The sequence below is a fragment of the Anomalospiza imberbis genome, chromosome Z (assembly GCF_031753505.1).
Source record: "Anomalospiza imberbis isolate Cuckoo-Finch-1a 21T00152 chromosome Z, ASM3175350v1, whole genome shotgun sequence".
In the NCBI taxonomy this organism is placed as follows: Eukaryota; Metazoa; Chordata; class Aves; order Passeriformes; family Viduidae; genus Anomalospiza; species Anomalospiza imberbis.
In genome coordinates, this window is record NC_089721.1 from 24,466,518 (window position 1) to 24,486,051 (window position 19,534).

The 19,534-nt window shown below is 38.9% G+C and overlaps 2 protein-coding genes and 1 long non-coding RNA gene across 11 annotated transcripts in view; 1 reads left to right on the forward strand and 2 right to left on the reverse strand.

Annotated features, from left to right (window-relative positions):
• LRRC2 (leucine rich repeat containing 2) overlaps positions 1-5,358 on the reverse strand; it is a 111,858-nt gene extending 106,500 nt beyond the window's left edge. Inside the window, exon 1 of the mRNA XM_068175813.1 lies at positions 5,176-5,358. The gene's annotated coding sequence lies outside the window, so the exon portion shown is untranslated. The remainder of the gene's footprint in view (positions 1-5,175) is intronic.
• A 3,732-nt stretch (positions 5,359-9,090) lies between these two features.
• On the forward strand, positions 9,091-12,804 carry LOC137464615 (cryptic protein-like). Its single transcript, XM_068176059.1, has 6 exons — positions 9,091-9,185; positions 9,347-9,396; positions 9,508-9,684; positions 10,555-10,669; positions 10,779-10,888; positions 12,663-12,804. The coding sequence occupies exons 1-6, from the start codon at positions 9,163-9,165 to the stop codon at positions 12,773-12,775; spliced, it is 588 nt and encodes a 195-aa protein (XP_068032160.1). The 5' UTR covers positions 9,091-9,162; the 3' UTR covers positions 12,776-12,804.
• Positions 9,434-19,481, reverse strand: LOC137464616 (uncharacterized). Of its 9 annotated transcripts, none has more exons than XR_010994313.1 (5): positions 19,400-19,481; positions 17,918-18,334; positions 12,367-12,875; positions 11,903-12,000; positions 9,434-10,860 (listed from the first exon to the last, which is right to left on the reverse strand). It is a non-coding gene; the product is annotated as an uncharacterized lncRNA (long non-coding RNA). The 9 variants fall into 9 exon arrangements; XR_010994309.1 differs by having other exon boundaries at positions 9,434-10,883; XR_010994311.1 differs by having other exon boundaries at positions 9,434-9,510; positions 10,688-10,883; positions 11,903-12,875.
• Between the last annotated feature and the right edge of the window lie 53 nt (positions 19,482-19,534).

Below are 19,534 nucleotides of genomic sequence, written 5' to 3' on the forward strand. Positions count from 1 at the left end.
ACATGGATGAAGATTTCCTTTAAATACAGTCATGTCGATTCAAATTTTTTGTGATGTTGTCCTCTATGCTTAATCTGTAAAAGGACCAAACTGAAATTAAGTAATTGGAAGCTTTAATCTTTACTCTGTGGTGAGTGATGACCATATTGATCTGGCAGCAGAGCTGAGGACACAGGGTTTAGGAGAGGAGAAGTAAGTCAGAGAGTTCATAAAAATCAGCTTTTCTGACAGAAAAAAATTTGCACTAATATACATGTGTATATCACAGCATGAAACTGAAGCTGGCATCCTGTCTTGTGTCCTTCATAATCCTCATTATCAAGAACAGTTGTGATCCAGAAAAAAACTTCTCTTAATTTACCATTCCTGGGTTAAAGAAACACCTCCTCAGAGTGTTTAATGTTATAGCAATCACATCATTAACATAACTGTTCACAATATACCAGTGTTAGGTGACTCAGACTTTTTCTACCCTACAGTCTTTAGGGAATCATATTAACAATGTTAATGCCAAAACCACTGATTTCTGTGGTACAGTGACTGCCTACCATGCCAATGTTACATTCCTAACCTGAAGAGTACCTAGAAAATCGGGTTTTCACAATCCACCTATCCATTCTCAACCAACAAATGCCATCAGGCAGCTTGTCATAATTATTTATGTTACTCATAGCTGTTTACTCTCACCATTATATCTTGAAAAGAAAGAGTAAGTTTTACTATTCACGTTTAGTAACAGATTATGGAACTACACCATTCACTTTTCTTTAAATCTGTAATTACTCTTCCCAGACCAAAAGGGAAAAGTGGTGCCAGAAGGCCAATCCTCAAGTAAACAGTATGTTGAGATGTGCTCTGTACTTAAGAGCACGATTCTATCCAAGCAGATCCCACCTTTGCATTTGCTTTCTCCCACGTTGATCCCACTGCCAGCATAGAGCCCTCCAGCAGGCTGGAGTCTAGCATTGCTGAAAGAGAGACAGCTCATTTCCTTCTGTAGCTTCATGTGTAATCTAATTCCTTAAAATAACCCTTGTATTCTGGATTTCACTCATGGGGTTTATAGCTTATTTTTAACCATTGAATTTTTTTGTTCGCAGATGCAGTTCACATACTGTGGCTAACACCCACAGCCTAGAAACTTTCAAAACTGCACTTTGAGACAGCCACCTGTTATGAATGCCTGAATGAAGATATTAAAATTTGGTTTTGCAGCTTTTCCCAAGCATATTACATCTGTACTGCGTCTGCTGCATACAAATGGTTTTTAGACATGTTGACCTCCACAGCTCCAGTTCAATTCCTGCAGTTCCCCAGCTAGCATGGAGCAGAAATGAGGCCACTGTAGTGGCAGAAGTTCAGCTTCAACACATACCTCTCACTTTGAGCACAAGCCATCTTCACACGGTGTCACACAGAGCACATTTTGGATTGTTGGGCCAAGGCCAAGCTGGAATCCTGGGCTGGAGCAAAGGACAGGATCTCTCAAGTGTAGAAATAGTCTGGAGACAAAAGGAAGGGCTGGCCTGCTGACAGCACTCCAGACTATGATATAGTGGTTTGTTTCTATTTAAATTGACACTAATATTTAGGTGCTATTATCATTGATTAAAATATCTGCTGAATCTCTCATTTTTGCCTGCTAGCCCTGGTGCCTAAAAGGCTAAGTCCAAGAAGGATGAAAAAAGGTGCTGAGGAATTTTTAGGATAATCTGATAGCTCATAACACCTGAAAAGTTGTCCTCCCCACCTCCTTCTATCTCTCAGCCACAAATTCCTTCACTCCCCCTTTCCCCACTGGACCTCTTGCCGAGATGCTTCAGTTCATAAGCCAGAAAACTAGCTCCAGAAAAAAAAAAAAAATAAAGAAGACAGATAAATTGGTTTATTCCAGGTAAACAAATTGATTTATCTCCATAAGAGGTTAAATGCCACTATTGCCAATGCAAATCTCTGTGTATGCTTGACTTAGGAATTAGCTGTCTAACATTGTTTCAGCTTTCATGTGTAGTTTCATCTTATGCCAACATATTCAACTAGCTTAAAGATCAAATGCAAGATCTGTGCAGGGATTTCCATTCAGGCTGCCTGGGATATACATCTCCATCCCTAATTAGGCTGTGGGATCATCACTTCCTCAGGGATTCCTTCAAGGCTGTTATGAAATTCGTAGTTTGTGTCTTGCCACATAAACTCAGAAAGCTTTCTGGTGTCATATCCTACTGCAGCACTGTTAACAGCAGGCTAAACTGCACCGCAATACTTACAGATTAAAACAGTGGGTAAAACAACTGACAGATATTCAACCTTCAGATTGTTTCTGTCTTTACTGCTAGGGTGAATCACTTCACTGGGTAAAAATTTCACTCTAATTTCAGCTGACAGCACCAAACAAGACTGCAGAGCCAGGTCAAAGATGCCATTAAACTCAAGCAATTGTATTTTGTCTATGGTAAAGATAGATTTTTCAAGTAATTTTGTGAGCAAAATATAGCTTAAGTGCATGATTGCGCTAATACTGTATCCCCACATGGCCCCATAACATGACACCACAAGATTTGTAAATTTTATGCAGGCAGAAAGAGCTCGCTCTTAAACTGAAATGTTGAGACAACTTCCTGAATGGTTAGTAAGACAGAGATACATAACAGACCGTATATGGAAGAGAAGTGTACTCAGCCAGAAATTAGAGCACAATTCTACTAATTCAAATTTTTTTTTTTTTTCAAAAATCTTTCTGTCTCTCAGCAGATCCTGTGGTGGTTAAAAGCGCCATCTTATCAAACTTCAAATTAAATAATTGTGCAAAATTTCTTTTTCCTCAGTACTTAGTTTTTTTTCAATAAAATACTGAAAACTTTTACTTGAAATAGAAGAAGAAGCAAAAAAGTCTCAGTCTTCCAGTATCTTGGTGTTGGTGTTGATTTACTTGTCAAAGAACCTTTCCCTCAGATGAGAACTGGGATCTTCTTAATCACTTCCCATGTGTACTGGCAAATTCTCTTTTTTACTTTTATTTTTTTTTCTCTACACAAAAGATGTGAACTACATTAATTTTCATTACAAAATTTTTATAAAATCATATTGTATTTTGTTAATGACTAATCATTAGACTCAAAGGAAGGAAAAGCTACATAATGCTCTGAGACTTGATTTATTCTATAAATTTGTGTCGGTCTGTGACAGTGCAAGACATCTTTGTAAGACATCTACATAAAGTTCCCTTTCCAGCTGAGAGCTGTAGATGTTTCCTTTCATTTGGTAATATTGATCCCATCCCGTTTGTACTAAACTGCATCCATATGCTGTCAGAGAGATGTGGGATGACTGCTCTACTCCTCTGTATATAATGCTAATTGGGTGAGAGCACTGAAGGCAGCATCCTATCAGTGGCTACATTACTTATGGTTTATTTCCTAGGGAAGGGAAGAACAATTTAAATATAGGAATTGAAATCTATTTACACATTCCATAGTCAATTTAATATGTTATAAATCAGCTCAGCTACAGAAAGGAGCTGCTTGTCACACAGCCGTGGCTGCTTCTCCCTGCCTTCTGTTTCTGACAGTCCTAGTGTTCATCTGGTAAATCACATCAGGGAACAAATCCAGCAGAAAGCTGTTGGTTTGGGCTTTTTTTCCCCAAATCTGAGTTTTCATTCAGATAAACGCTCTACTTCAGCTCATTCATGGCTGCACAAACAACAGTAATGGCATGAGGAAGTGAGGCAGTACAAACAACCCATGGTGCAAGACAAAGTGGGACTCACCCTTTTAGCAGCAGCAGCCATTTATCCTGCTTAAGTTCATCATGGACCTCTGGCACCACCAGTTAAGTGGTGCCAGTCACAATATGGATTATCTAACTTTCCTGCATATTACTTTCCCAAGTCAATTAGTGGCGAATTCCAACTAAGACAAGGTAAGCCATTCTTAACAGGGAAAAATAGCTGTTTGGGTAATTTATGCTGTTCACTCCAATATGCATGCATACACAGAAATGCAGAGGCAGCAACAGCAACCTCTACATGATCCTATAGGAAATTCCTGACAGTAATAACAGCTGGTCTGACCAGCCTCTGTTTAGAAAGTTCTGTGATATTGTAAAAATCATTCAGTTCAACTGTATTGAAGTTTTACATAGCCTTTGGAAAGAAAAACCACTTGGGTAGATGTCAAAAGTCTAAGTAGCATGCCAAAGAGCATAAAAAAAATAAACAACTCTCAGGCTGGCTAGTATTAGGTCTTTCTGCCCAGTATGCTCAACATTTAATGAATTAAACACACTCTGAGACATCCCAGTCTAGATTGCCCAGGGTCTGCCCTTTTCCCAGAGAAATGTAAGTCACCCTGACTGAGAGTTTTCCTTCACAGTAGTCTGTAATTCCAACATTTCAATAAATGTTCATGGAGGCTCATTGTTTTTCTTTATTTTCCATAATATTCTGCCTAGCTAATTTAACATGCCCACCATGGTTAGAGATCTAGTCTTAACCTAAAGCTGGAATTTTGGAATCCAAAGATTTCTAGTAAGCAGATATTTTGGCTGCACTGATCAGAGATGAGCAGACCCTGAGCAGGTTTTTGAAGTGCTCCCAGGAACACTCACATTTTCTTCAACCTTGCTTCTGATTGTTCCAATGTTACATCCAGTCTTTAGGCATCTATTTATCCTGAAGTTTTTAGAAATACAGAGTATCTACAGAGCAATACAATTGGTATGAAACACTAATATACCAAAACCCAGAATGTTTTATCCCCACTTCAGCTCTCAGTGTAGTAGTTCACTTGCATTTTGGGAGAGTACCAGAAGATGCAGGCCACCAACCTGTAGTTCCTGGCATGAGCACAAGAGGAATTCTTTGCATCAATAAAGTAGCACCACATTTTCCTACCGCAATTACCCATATAGGCCACCTGATCTGTTGTCAGAACTAACTGTGCTGAACATCCCTAACTAATGGTTAGCCATCTTCTGTGTTTGCAGGGCTTGATTGAAATGCTCAGGACCAGCACTTTGGTTGGCTCCACTCTTATCTTACTTGAAGCTGATAAAAGAAGTGTGTCTACCCTTACTGCCACTCCTCACAAATCCCTGGGCAGAAGCAATCACTCTGTGGCAGACTCTGTCAACAACAAACAGCAGCACTTTTCTGCAGTGTCACACCAATCTCACCTCTGGTGCAGTCAGGAAACAGCAGCATCTGAGCAGTTTTCTCTGTCCCCATCCCTTTTCGTGCCTTGATGGTGAGGCTATTGGGAGAAGGAAGAAACAAGGTATCAAAAGCAAGAAATGTTTACCAACTGCTTTACAGTTCTTCCAGGTTGTTGGCTCTTGCAGTTACAGGAATGGCTTCTAATCTTAAGCATAGTGCAGAGAGTGTGAAAATTAATCAAAATTTATTCACCAGCAGCTGCATTTTGAATGTTACTACTAGTATAGGGCTGGGAATTTGATAACCAAAAAACTCTTCAGGAAAACTATACTGACACTGCATTTTAGTTAAAAAAAAAAAAACCAAAAAACACTATGTGATGTTCCTGTATTTACGTATCTCTGTTTATGTTTTTTCTCCCTTCCATCTGTGGAATGGGGAAACAGGAAGCTAAATAGTAAATGACAGCATTTAAGCGTCTAAATATTGTAACTTAAAGTGATAGTCCCAGTTAGACCCAAATGAAAATAATATTTTTTTCCTAATGCACTAGCAAATAAACCCTAGAACAAATGTAACTACTGCTCTTCTTTTTAAAGTCAAAATACTAGCCCCGTTATACAGTTAGAGAATTCAAATGAAAAGAAAAGTTGTTCAAATTGTAAGTATTTTCCAAAACCAAATATTTTCAGGTGTGGATAATACATACATGTTTTCTGAATACATGCAAAAATGACATCTCTTTTATTTGTGTGAAATATTTTATAGTCCTAATTCAGAACAGTATCTGTTGTTATGACAGTACTTTAAAATATTACAGGTTTTTAATAAGCACCTAAACTTTAACATGTTTAGTTTAGAAGTCCTTGTCAATCACAGCAGGTAGGGGCAGACAGCATAATGGTGAGAGTAATCTGTCTCTTCAAGGTAGCTGCTATTTAAGATAGGAAAACCAAAATCCCTTCCTGAATTAACATGTTGTGATTTTTATCATAACACACTTTCTGTGAAAATCTTACCCACAAATGTTAGGATAAAAGCTCTGGTGCTGATTTAGATGAATTGCATACAAATGTACATCACAGACTCTGAATTCTAAAAGGCATGATACTTCAATACAAGTCTGGAACAAGAATATAAATCCGTTTAAGTTAGTAATATAAAGCACATCATGAAACAAGATACCATGAAGCTAGAGGGTTAGCCTGTATCTACAAGAAAATGGTTGAATTTAGAACAATTGGAACCAATTATTGTAGCAGCACAGGGAATGTCTTATCCCCTAAGACAGGTGTAGCCTTGCAGAGCACTCCCTGCAGGCATTCCCTGCAGAAACAGCCATTTTAATTCTTCAACAATTCTCTTCTGTCCTCTTGTTGAAGACCAGTGTACCCACAGGAGACAGGAAGGAGTGTATCATAAAATCATAGAATGTGCTGGAGCTGAAAGGGACTCCCAAAGATCATTGAGTTCCAATGCCCCTGTCATAATCAGGGACACCTTCCACTAGACGAAGTTGCTGAGGGCCTCAACCAGCCTATCTTTGAACACCACCAGGGACAGGTAATCCACATCTTCTCTGGGCAATCTGTACCAGGGCCTCTGCAACCTCACAGTAAAGAATATCTTCCTAATAGGTCATCTAAACCTGCCCTTTTTCAGTTTAAAATCATTGTCCTTTGTCCTGTCACTATCTCACCATATTAAAAGGTCCTCACCCTCCTTTTTTCAAGTTCCTTCAAGGTACTGGAAGATCATAATGAGGCTTTCCAGAGCCTTCTCTTCTCCAGGCAGAACTACCCCAAATCTCTCTGCCGGTCTTCATAGGAGAGAGGCTCTATTCCTCAGAACACGTTGTGGCTTCCTCTGGACCTACTCTAACAGGTCTACATCCCTCCTGTGCTGGGGACCCCAGAGTGGGATGCAGTGTTCCAGGTGGGGTCTCAGAAGAATGGAGCAGAGGGGCAGAATCCCCTCCCTCAATCTGTAGTACACCCAGGATGTTTTTGGCTTTCTAGTATGCAAGCACATGATGTTGGATCATGTCCAGCTTTTATCTTCTAGAATCTCCAACTCCACAAGTATGGTCGCAGTAAGTTCTTCTCCCCATTTGTTCTCATGTCTGGGATTTTCCCAGCCCACATGCAGCACCTTGCACATGGACTAGTTGAGCTTCATAAGATTCTCATGGGCCCTATTCTCAAGAATGTCCAGGTCCCTTTGGATGGCATCCCATCCTTCTGTTGTGTCAACTGCACTGCTCAGATTTGTGTCATTTGCAGACTTGCTGAGATTGCACTCAATCCCACTGTCTGTGTCATTGAGGTAAACACTGCAGAGCAGTGGTCCCAAAAAAGAGCCTGAGGGACATCACTCATCACCAGCCTCCACCGCAACACAGAGGAATTGACCACAACTCTCTGCACACAGCCAGCCAGCTCTTTATCCATTGAACTGTCCATCCATCAAATCCAAATGTCTCCAATTTGGAGATAAAGAGCTTCTGAATAGTTTCTAGCTCTTGATTGCAGTGTTCCAGTTGTATGACTTTTTCCAGTGTTTCCATGATAGCAATTAAGGCATAGTTTTCTAATTTCACAATAGTTTCCATCTTCTCTTGTTTGTTACCCATGTTGTGTACAGTTGTGTAAGAGAATATGTCTTTTAAACACTCTCCATCTCCTTTAGTGACAGGAGGGCTGATTTTAATTAGGACAGCTATCTTTGTAAATCAAGCCAGCCTTTGTACCAAATTGGATGAGAAGTTATCACAGCTTCCAAACCATTAGTTCGGATGGGGCAAATCTGACAAGTGACAGCCACAGGGACATACAAACAAGGTATGATAATGTCTTTAGTCAGTGCAGCCATTTCTTCAGTGAGGTCTGACCCATACTTCTGATGTGATCCTGTATCTAGCCATGATGAAACATGTACTAGCTTGGTTTGCAGTGACACAGTGAAAACATCTCTCTTCTAATACCCCTCCAAAACAAAACAACTTGTATTGTTTCAGTTTCCTGCCACAACTTAACTAAAGGCCATGTGCACTCGGTGGTACAAAATGTGGGAATGTGATGAGAAAAGCCTGCCCAGAGCTGGTTTTTTTGGCTCTGCCCAGCTGCAGGTCTTTTTGCTCATGATACTGAGCCATGGCAAAGCCATGTGAGTAGTCCTAGCCCATTTCAGTACACACAGTAAATTATATATAGGTATCTGCTGATACTGCATGAACTCAGACTAGGAATACCCATTAATGGGCCTAATTTTACTAACAGTAAACATTTTCAGAACATGTTTCAAAAGGTTATTAATAGCTCTGGTGAGACAACAATCCTCCCTCAAGGACCTTATACTGCTTTTTCCAGTATTTTTAGTAGAAATCTCAAAAGCAGGTTTTAAGGATCTCTGCTGCAAAGTAGTACAATCTCAAAGCCAATGCCTGGTGGAAAACTCTGGCAGTGACAAGGCATGTAGATAGAGCTGAGGCTCTGTAACTTTCCTTATATATACTTGCTCCAGTTTATGATATACCTATTGCAGTTCTGTAGAACGTTTGTTTGATTGATTGTTTGTTTGTTTGTTTTTCCTATGCACTGGTACAACATTTTCTGTCTTAAGAAATATACTGGACCTGAGATCTTCCTGCCTTGGGCTTTTGGTTGTGCTCATGGGCTCTTAAGTCTCCCCCCAGAAGTAGATGCCCCCACCTTGCTCCACCCTTCAGCAGTGCATGTAAATCGAGGGCTGGCCAGGGAGTCCCAGCCCGGAGGGATGTTCCCGGCTCCCGGCCAGGGCTCAGCCAGCGGTACGGCTGGCGCCTAAGCCTTGCTGTAAACTGGACAGCAAGAGGAAAGTTTCGTCAGTCCCGCTTTCTCTTTCCATCGGTGTCTGCGGTGTGAAGACTGCTGCAATTAGTGCAACAGCCTGAAGTAGAGGGCTCTAGACATCCTCCTTCTGCTCAAGCTCTCCCGGAGGACCTCACGGCTACTTCAGGCTGCAGAAAAATGTACTGGGGAAATCATGTTAGGTAAGTTCGCTTGAGATGTCGGGGACTTTCTCTAGCCAGAGATACTTATTCCTTTTAAAAGTTCACACACTCACCATTCGTTTTAGTGTTTGTGTCTTATTAGCACAAATTTATCTCTGGTTTGATTTTTTTCTCTTTTTTTTTTTATTTTTATTTTACAGAATTCTTTTCACTGTGACTCTGGTCTGGCAGGCTGTTCATTTAGAAAAAGGTTAGGGAAACCTCATGTTTCTCCCCGCCCCGCTGTGTTTTTCTACACTTACAGTGTGCATTTCTTCATTACAAATTACCCTTCCCTTACATATTTGCACTTCTTGTCAAGGCTCTGAAAAAGAAGAATGGAAAGAAGATGTGAAAAGTCTCAATGCTACAGCACAAAAGCAGCGGCCCAAGAACGAAGGGACCTTTATAAATGCGCTCAGTGACATGAATCAGAGTTATGAAAGTAGAAAGCAACAGAGTTCCAGGTCTTTCGTACCTTTCACTGGAATTACAGAGAGTAAGTAACATTATTTTTGTAAACAATTACATTAAATTACTTTTAAAAAATATAATATAGTAATGCTTTAACTGTTGTCCTGGAAGATTCCAGCCTGTTGGTTTTCTGTGACCACCCATTTCAATTATACCCATGGCCATTTAGTAAATGGTGATAAAAATTTAGGTAGAACTGAAGATATCTCATTTGCAATATGTGTTAAGGAAAAACAAGGAAGAGTACTAAGAATGAAGAAGTGTTTGGCACTTCGTGTTTACAAGAGCATCTGTAAAATTTTGTATCATTCTGTTCATTTTTTAGAATTCACGATACTTAATGACTATAAAAATGTTAATTTTATAAAAAGGTTTGAGCTACCTGAAAGCAACAGTACTAACAGGGGAAAAAATAAAAGTATTCTATTTCCTCCTATATATATAAAGTTTTAGATTGGTGCTCAATCCCAGGAGTCTGAGAAAGGCTTAAAGGAGCATTCCCCCCACCTTAAAACCAAGTAACTTCCCAGTTTTTATTCAAAAATAAGTATCACTTCCCAATAAAAATGCCCCATTTCTTAGTGTGTTTGAAACCTGATCTGTCAAAGTGAAATATTTCACTTGAACACATCCTGCTGCTACAGAATTTGCCAGGCGTTGCTTCTTCACCATGCTGTAATCCCTAGTAGCTTGTTTCTAATCCTTAACTAAACAAACTGGGCTTAGCTGAACAAACACTCCTAACAGGCATATAATTTTATTGTCTCTAAAGACAATAAAACTAGATATCCTTAAGAGACTTTGGGAACTGGAGAGACCTGAGAGAACAAGTGAGGGAAAGGTGAGGTTTAGAGACCCTGAGATGCTTGTTAACCTCTGTAATATTGTCTTGCAGGTAAAAAACTGAACAGACGCTGCTGCCAGAATGGAGGGACTTGTATCCTGGGGACTTTCTGTGCCTGCCTAAAGCACTTCAGTGGCAGATACTGTGAATATGATGAGCGGCAAAGGTGAAAAACAAAACAGACCAAAAACAGAGGGAATGGATGTGGTGCTCTGGATGGTTATTTTCTGTGGTGGGGTCAGGGATGTACCAAATGTCTCCCTTGTCGTTGACAGCAACTGTGGCAGCATTCCCCACGGTGTCTGGGTGCTGAAGGACTGTTGGCTTTGTCGGTGTGGCTATGGTACACTGCACTGTCTCTCAGAAATAAGGCAGAGTAACTGCGGTAAGAAATGGCATTAAGTCGAATGTTTTTATCCCATGGGTGACAGAATTGCCTTCTGCACTGGTGGGGTACTTGGAGGATGCAGTATGTGCACTAGTTGGACTTCTATAGTGGGTTGCTCTGCTATAGAGAATGCATTAGTGAGACAGTGAAAAACGCTGCTCTTGACTGTATAGTACATCACATAAGACACTTTCGGATATTCATAATTTTGTACAGTAGGAAACTTCCCACAAGTGTAGTTGAAGATTACAGAGGTTAAATACTTCTCTGTTCTGCAAAATCTGTATGTCTATGATTTCCCACTTTACCAGGACAATTTCTACAACTAAACTAAATCCAAGCACAAAACATGTTTCCTAGACAGAGAAAAACAGTAGCGTATATGCATGTGGAGGAAGCAGAAACTGGTATTTCACTAGAGAAAAAAGTTGTGTCTACTTAATACACAGAATCATCAATCATCATGCTTAAATGACACAAAACTAATCTGAATCTTTTTTTTAGGATCTCTATCTCAATCTTCATAATATTCTTGTATGAGTTTTAAGTCTGAACACACTGCTCACAAAAAAGTATGTAAGCATTATCCTGATCAGTGTAAAGCAGTGCCACCTCAAAAGCACTATATAATTTTAAGTCACGTCTTGCTATGTCAGCCTGTGAAATTCCCTGAATAAATGGTTGAATATTTTTGAAAACAGTGTATCAACTAGCATAAGGATTTAAAGAATTGCTATACTGGTATTATTTTCCATGGACAACTGTCTGAATCAGACTATTCTCAATACTCTTGAGATCACTAATAAGGATATAATAATATTTTGTCTTCAGTGGCAAAATTAGCACAAAATATTCTTGCCCTTTCCACCCATAATATCTCAATCACATCTTGTGCTTTCCTTCAGTTGTGCCAACATCACTCCTTAGCAGGGTAAGAAAACAACAAACCTAAAGGGTTTCAAGATTCATTTGCACCCCAAGCAGTCTCTTGTTTCCTGACCAGATTCCTACCTGAGTAGCAGTGCCTTGAAGCTGTGACTTCTAAGTTGTAGCATCAACTCAGATGTAAATCAAAACATTAAAAAGGTGACATTCCTACCTTTGTAATCCTAAACAGAAGAAAAAAAATCTACCAGAACTACTTTTTCCTTGAAGTCTTCTGTATTGAACAGTTATATGTGTCACACAACTTGCTCATTAAACTCTTTACATGTTCACCTTTGAATCAGCCCTATTGTTCCTCATTGCAGGGGCGAGAGACATAATGGGCCTCCCTATGCTCTGTAAAAGCAGTCAACTGCTTACTATTCTTAAACTCAGCTTAAGAAAGACAATAAAGTTCTCAGCGGAGAATCCTCTGAGCGAGGACTCCGTGGCTTTCACGGATGTGAGAATATGGCTTCTCTGCCTTTGCTAAAAGCAAAATCCTAGTTAAAGGAAGGGTTAAAAGTTGGCATTCAGGCTTGAGTGCTTACCTCTTGTGAAGTTCTTCCTCTTGCTTTTGCTTGGTATTTACTTTTGATTATTCTGAGATTAATGCCTGCAAGAGCTGATAAGTGCTATCAGTTGCTCCTCAAACGATCATTGATGGGACATCTATTTACATCTCTCCCCTGAGAATAGTCCCTTTGATTGGCTTTAACAGCTGATACCTTTAACTTAAGTACCTGTGAGATGTCAGAGGACTTTTCAAGTATGTTGAAAAAGCTGTTCTCAAATTTACATATTTACTCATTAACCATTTTATTTTCTTGATTTTATTTCTTTTAAGAATTGACATCGGAAACAGAGGAAATTATCAGACTGTATTCTAATGGTTTAAGATTACAGCAAACAGTGTTTTCAGTCACTTGCCTGCTCGCCATCCTCCTGGAGTTCTGCTAGCTGGCAGTTGTGAAACTGGACAAGGGGAAATACTCAGGGTTGATATAACCCTCACCATGAATCATACATTTCTTCTATGAGCTACAGAAGACTCTTCTACCTGCATGTTGGAGGCAGATTAAGATGTATTAGTTAATGTTGAAATACCTGGGTTATTATAAATTCAGATTATACGAACGTGAAGTATTTATTATTATATTATTATATTAATACTGCTATCAATGTCTGATTCTAACGATTCTTTATTTTCAAAATACTGCTCTTCCAGTGGAAGCAAACCCCCCTAATATTTTATGCCTGAAGTATTGTAAGTTATAGTAATTTCTTTTGTACGCAGTACAACTCTTATAACAAATAAAACTGATTTAATTTCTGAAAACTTTATGTTTAACTTTATTTAAACTTGAAAATTTTTATCTGCCATTTGTTATTATATTTTATCTTGTAAGAAAAACTCAGGGTAGAATGAGCAAACAGAAATTTGACACCATAAGGAGCAGTTTAAGAGTAGATATCTTTCAAGCCCTAATATAGAGAATTGTAAAAGTTGCATCATCTTTCTTATTTATTACAGCAAAATTGTATATATGCATAATCTGCATGGCAGGAATCATATGTCTGTTAAGAACACAGAAGTGATCGTTATTTGTCTTTTGGGTGTTTACTTCATATTCTAGAAATATGAGTGTCTTTTTTTAAAAAAGCAAAGAGCAACTTTGTTTAACTTTTTCTACAGCAATGTTGTCTTGATTTATATATAATTTAAAAATTAGTATATCTAGGCTGTAAAATACAAAATCTTTGTAAGTGCATTTTAATGCAAGTTTATAAAGCAGAAACAGGTTTTTTTGAAAAAAAATCGCGAAGATAAATCAAAAATGTATCTCCACCCTTTTGGAGTGGAGATACCACATAGAAACAATCAGATTCATAAATTTTATTGAGTAAAAAGACATTACTGATGAAGAAAATTCTTAAGGTCTAGGTCTTTTAAAAGTTCAATGTATTTAATCTTTATATTTTTTATTTATTTGGTGCTGCAAATCAAGACAATCCAGCTCTTAAGCAGAAAAGGATGCAATACCAACAAATGACATAATGTAGTGCTTGCCTTTAAATACATGACTACTCAGAATCAGACTTTTATGGGGAGTCATTGTGTAAAAACATATTCATTTTCAATACTGCAAGTATTCAGACTATTCCTTTCCAAACTGTAGACTTGAGAGACAAGGCTTCTCACTCTTCACATAAGATACACTAGACTAGAAATGGTCCTTTTCCCATTATTTCACACAAACTGGTCCGTACTGGTCCGTACCCATTAGCCCGCGTTTCCACAGCCCATCTTAGGATAATGAAATATCAAAGAGAACAGCTGGAGGAAAATAGTTGTGCCTTTATTTAACAGATGCTGAAATTTCAGGAATGCCATTATGAAATCATCTTGGCTTGCCATAAAGCATACCTGAGAAGTTTGTAAGCAATAAAGCCTGTAATGTGCTTCAATAGTCTTTACTTTTTAAAGGAAAATACATAGTACAGTAAAAATACATCTGAATTAATTTTTTTTTATCCCTGTAGAAAATATACAGAGGCATTTAAGATTGCAATTAACAAAAGAAAAAAGTGTTTTAATACAGGTTTTACAACAGAGCAGCTATTTCTCTTTCAATAGCACCCACCACAGATTTAATAATGAAAAACTGAACTGAAATAACTCTGTATGTAGATGAGCCTGTGTGCTTGCAAAAGTCATCCTGATGAGGTTATTAATTTTTAGGTTGGTCTGATTTGCAGGATTAGACCAACTGAAATGTCTAGCAAAAAATGTTTTCCTGCCATACCAAAACATTAGTACAGGGCATCAGATTAGCTGCATGGTTCTGTTTCTACAATCTCAAAGCATTGCATGGGGAACTTAGATGAATAAGTAGTTTTAATCATGTCAGTGCAATTTTTCACTGACTCTGAATGCCAGAATTTGAAAATTTTCTCTGGATGAAAAAACTGAGAGGTTTTTTTGTTTGATTTTAAGAAAACACTTCCCTTTCTCTCTACCTTATCCCATTGCATTCTGTTACTGGAAAATCTGAAAATTCTGCTTCAGGATGGTTTTATATCAACCATACTATGGCAAAACTACTCCCTCAGTGTCAGTTATTTGTGGATGAGATTCATCTTGGTGTCAGAGCTTTAGAGATTGTTGAGGCGTAGGTAGAAGTTCAGTCTGTGTTCCTCACATGCTTCTGAAGCAGAGGCAGCTACAGTAGTCGAGTTAGAAGAAAAATCTCATTATGTTAAAGAAAAACAAGAAGAGTGGAAAAAGAAAAAGCATGCAGAAACTGTCCCATGCATAGTCTCATTTGCAAATAAAAATGTAACTTAGAGGGAGGAAGACAGAAAGCACTGAGGAACAAAGGAAAGCATACAGTCACAATCTTTGCTTAGGTTAAAACTGTCTCTGCTTTTATCTGTCTCCAAGAACAGATAAAAGAAAGCATTATTTTCCTCCCCTGTTACCATCTAGGCCTGGCCAACCTTCTAAAAGTGCAATTACAGGCACTTTGCTAAGGTTTGTTTATAGCAAACAGCAATGCTTACTCTTCAGCCTCATGCTAACTTACAAACAACTCTGTCAAACATGGCACATCCCAGCAAAGTAGACATCTGTCACTGCAAGATCATGCCTGTGCCTTCTCTATATGCAGCCACATTTGGGTAGGGGGAAGACCCTCAAAGAGAAGTATTTATTGGATAATCCACAGGGCCCCAGAGCCCAAGATCTTTTCCTCCTCGCAGTTGACTCCAGAACTAAAACAAATGGTGCTGCCTGCAGCTGGTCTCAGTGGCTTCACCCTTCCAATTGCTCCAGCCTCCATCACTCCTAAGGACATGCCACAGCTGATAAGAGCCCAAACTGGATAAGAATGTGGTGGAGAGGCTGCCTTCTCTGTGGCCAAGATCCCTGGAGCTGGAGCTCTGCTGCTAGGCACAGACCTGCAGGGGGATGCTGCCATCTGCCCTTAACACACTGCCCCATTTAAAGGAAAGGACTAATTTTGCATAAGGCCATGTAGTGCACCAAAATGTACACACAAACCTGTAATAGCTAACTTTCAGGTACCAGATACTGAGGAAGTCTCACTTACATGTCTCTCTGAGTATCTGAAGGTAATCTCTTGAGATTACTTTATTCCCATCAAGAAGATAGGGGTTTCTGTTGCCCCTGGGAAGTGTTAATGGTACCTATAGGTGCCAATCACCTTCTCTCACCTAGAGAGAAGCCAGCCAAAACATAATTAGAAGTAATTTCCCACACTTGTTTATCCAGATTTATTTGGGGGTCCTTTGAGGTTTTAATCAGCATATTTGAGATTGCTAAGGTTATATTTTGGTATTCATCTTTCATTAACTCTTATAGTGTCAGGCTATAGATCTGGGTTATTACACCCACAAATTTCATACACCTGAGCAAACATACAGCAACTTTATATTTTGTCTTCCATCAGCTGTAAAGGTAATACAATACAGTAGGCTGGCTCATGTGTTGAGCAGCCCTGTGAATTAGAATCTCATAATAATACAATATTCTGTGTTGGAAGGTACCCATAAGGATCATCAAGTCCAACTCCTGTATGCACACAGGAGAACCTAAAAGTTAAAGCATATATTTAGGAGCATTTTCCAAAGTTATAGATGTATATCTCATGGACGCCTATCTAGCTACCCTGCAATCATCATCTGTAATTCACCATCTGCCTTATCTTTTACAGCACGGTCACGTACAAGCAGGGGAGACTTAACGACAACACAGCACCTGTACACTTGCCCTCTCCAAAATTACCCAGCTTTGTGAGTACTCCTTGTGATTGCAAAGCACCTTCTTGGTCAGAGAAGATATTAAAACCTGTAATTCCCTCCACATTTGGCTGATTGACCTTGCCCTTGGCTTATGCTGCTGTGAGGGTGACTTCTTGATAAGGTCAAGAAGCTGCCATATGTCACTGGAATAAAACCAGATGCTTTATGCATGTTGGATCTAGCATTTGTCTTCAGGTACATGTTGGTACAGAAATAGCCTTCATTAGCAGCTGCCTTCATCTGCTGCAACCCTACTATATCTTTACAAAACTATAATTTATAATCCAGCCTGTGAGGCTTCGGTTCAGATATTATTTGTTTGATAACATTTGGATTAAATGCTAGGAATGTACTTTGAGGGCAGAAGCACTGGTAAAGTCTCAAAAGCAAACAGCCAGAAAGGCACTGGCATTACAGTTAAAGGAAGCATGCTGTCCAGCTGAGCCTCCAGCAGCTGGTCCCAAGGACTCAGATCTCTTTCTCTGACAGCTGAGATACTTCTCTGAGCTTCACACTTTGTCTGGGGCATAGCTTGTCGTCTTTCACTGGCTTTCTGTGAGCAGAAATAGACATACAACCTGTGAAGTTCCAAATCAAAGGACTGGGTCCAGCAGGACTATGACAGTAATTTTCAACCTAACCACAAAGAGTTTTCTGTCACTGGACAGCAAACAGTGATGAACATTAAATTTCTTTGTAGGCATGCCACATAACATCCTGCATCACTTACCAGCAACGTGTCTTTCTGCCTGTTCTCTACAATACTATGTTTGTATCTTCCAAATAAACAGGAAGATTCCTGTGATCCATCCTACTTATAAATCATTGCACAAGGTTATAAACAAGAATAAATCTCATATATATATGAGAAACAAAGAAACAGATAGTTCTGTCTCCTGTGCTGACATTAAAGCTCTTGTCAAATTCTAGAAAGTTTTGTAGGGAAAATTGTGCTTCATGTTTTTGAATCACCAAGATTAACTCCTTTCAAAAAGTATGAAAAGGAGTATCAGGAAAAAAATTAATTAAAGAAAAAGAAGTGGTACAATGCTGAAAAGACAATATTTGCAAGAGCATCTTTATGCATAACAAGCAGAGAGTCAGGATCAAAAAGAAAAACTGGTGTCAAAGAACCTTCCCACATAACTCTGTACTCTTTTAAAGAGTGTTTCTTGGATGAAAAGCTTTTTTAAAAAAACCAAAATATTATTGGACTTGTCAAGTCCCATGCTTACATGTCGGTCTTGTTCTTCCAGTCCCAGCATTATATTTCCTCACCTCAAATTTGTTTAATACAGCACCAGTACTGAAGCTACTTCTCGCACAAGAAGGAAATCTCTCCTGGAAAACAAAGTGTCTGTACACTTCAGTTAGCTTTGAAGGTATGTTATTTAGGCCATGTAATGTTAAAATGGATTGAGATCTGTTTTCTTGTCTGTCAGGCTGGTGTTGGTTTGCTAAATTGTGCCAATAACATTTATTATGCATTTTGGTAACAGAGTCAGAAATTTCTTATTGCTTTTAACATCAGTCTTTAGTGGAAATAAGAAATACTGCAGCATGCTCCTTGCCTGTGTCTCTGCCTTCCACTGTTCTTCACAAAGGCTGTACCCGACTACTCTGTGTGGACACCCTCTGTGTGGAAAAAGACTCATGAAGCTACGCTGTGCAGTACATCTCCAACAGTGCAATAACCTGAAACAAAAGACAATTAAGTACATTCTTATGTATGTTCACCTTTTACCTGAGCACCCATGATATGCCTATCACTAGCTGTGCTAACCAAAAACAACTGCAAAAGTTCAACAGTGCTAAAATATATGGAGGTCAAACTCTGGTCCAACAACTCAGGGAATCACAGAAAAGGCAATCACCCATGCAGGTAAAACTAAGTAGCAAATATGAATTCCAGGAGCCAAGTATATATACCCAATGTTGCAACTTTCTCAAGTAGTTTGAGTAGACAATAAGACCACAGAGGCATGTGTCTATTGTCCTCTTTGTAGTTGTATCATCCACAGTCAGATAGGTCCACTCACTTATCCATCCAAAACATTCTTTTCTCATTCTATTGGCTTAATTCCCAGATAGACAATCTTTGCTGACATAGGGATGTAACAGAGACATGCAGCAAAAGTGAAGGGGAGCCCACAGCTTTGCAACTACTGCTTTAATGTTAACAGCTTAGTCAGAAAATTTGTCAGTGTTAGCTTCAAAAGAAGACATCAACATGAAGAGACAATGTAAATACTAAATGCCAATGGGCAAAAAATCTGCTCCTGAATTTCCATTATAGAATCTAAGCAGTAAAAAATCCCATGAGAACAAGAGAAAAAGATCATTATTTACTTGGCAGTAGTGACACCATAAATGGAATATTACATAGCGTTTTATCATCTTCTCTTTGTAAATTATATTGAAATTTATAGAAGTTTCAGGGAAAAAAAAATAGACAGGTATGATTTAACATATAAAAATAGACACTCCAAAGAAAAATGTAGCAAATTCAGTTAATTATGAAAGCAAGAATTATGAGTAACTTGTTCTCCCAGAGCATCACATGGGAAGATACTCAAGCCCATAAGTTTATTGAACTGACAGAGCCATTTTCCCAGAGCATCACATGGGAAGATACTCAAGACCATAAGATTATTGAACTGACAGAGCCATTTCACAGAAGTACCCCAATGCAGACAGTGTAGCTTTCACCAGGAGACAAACATGCCAGTGTTAACATCAGTGTTAAGAATTTAGATTCACTTAGTATTTGCAGAAAGGCTGCATACTAAAAGACTATCAAGCCAACGAACTGGCACTGTGGCATGAATGTTGGGGTGTGCGTTTATGTATCCAGCAAATGAGTGCTTGGAGCAGGCTTTTGTGGCAGCAGCTCTC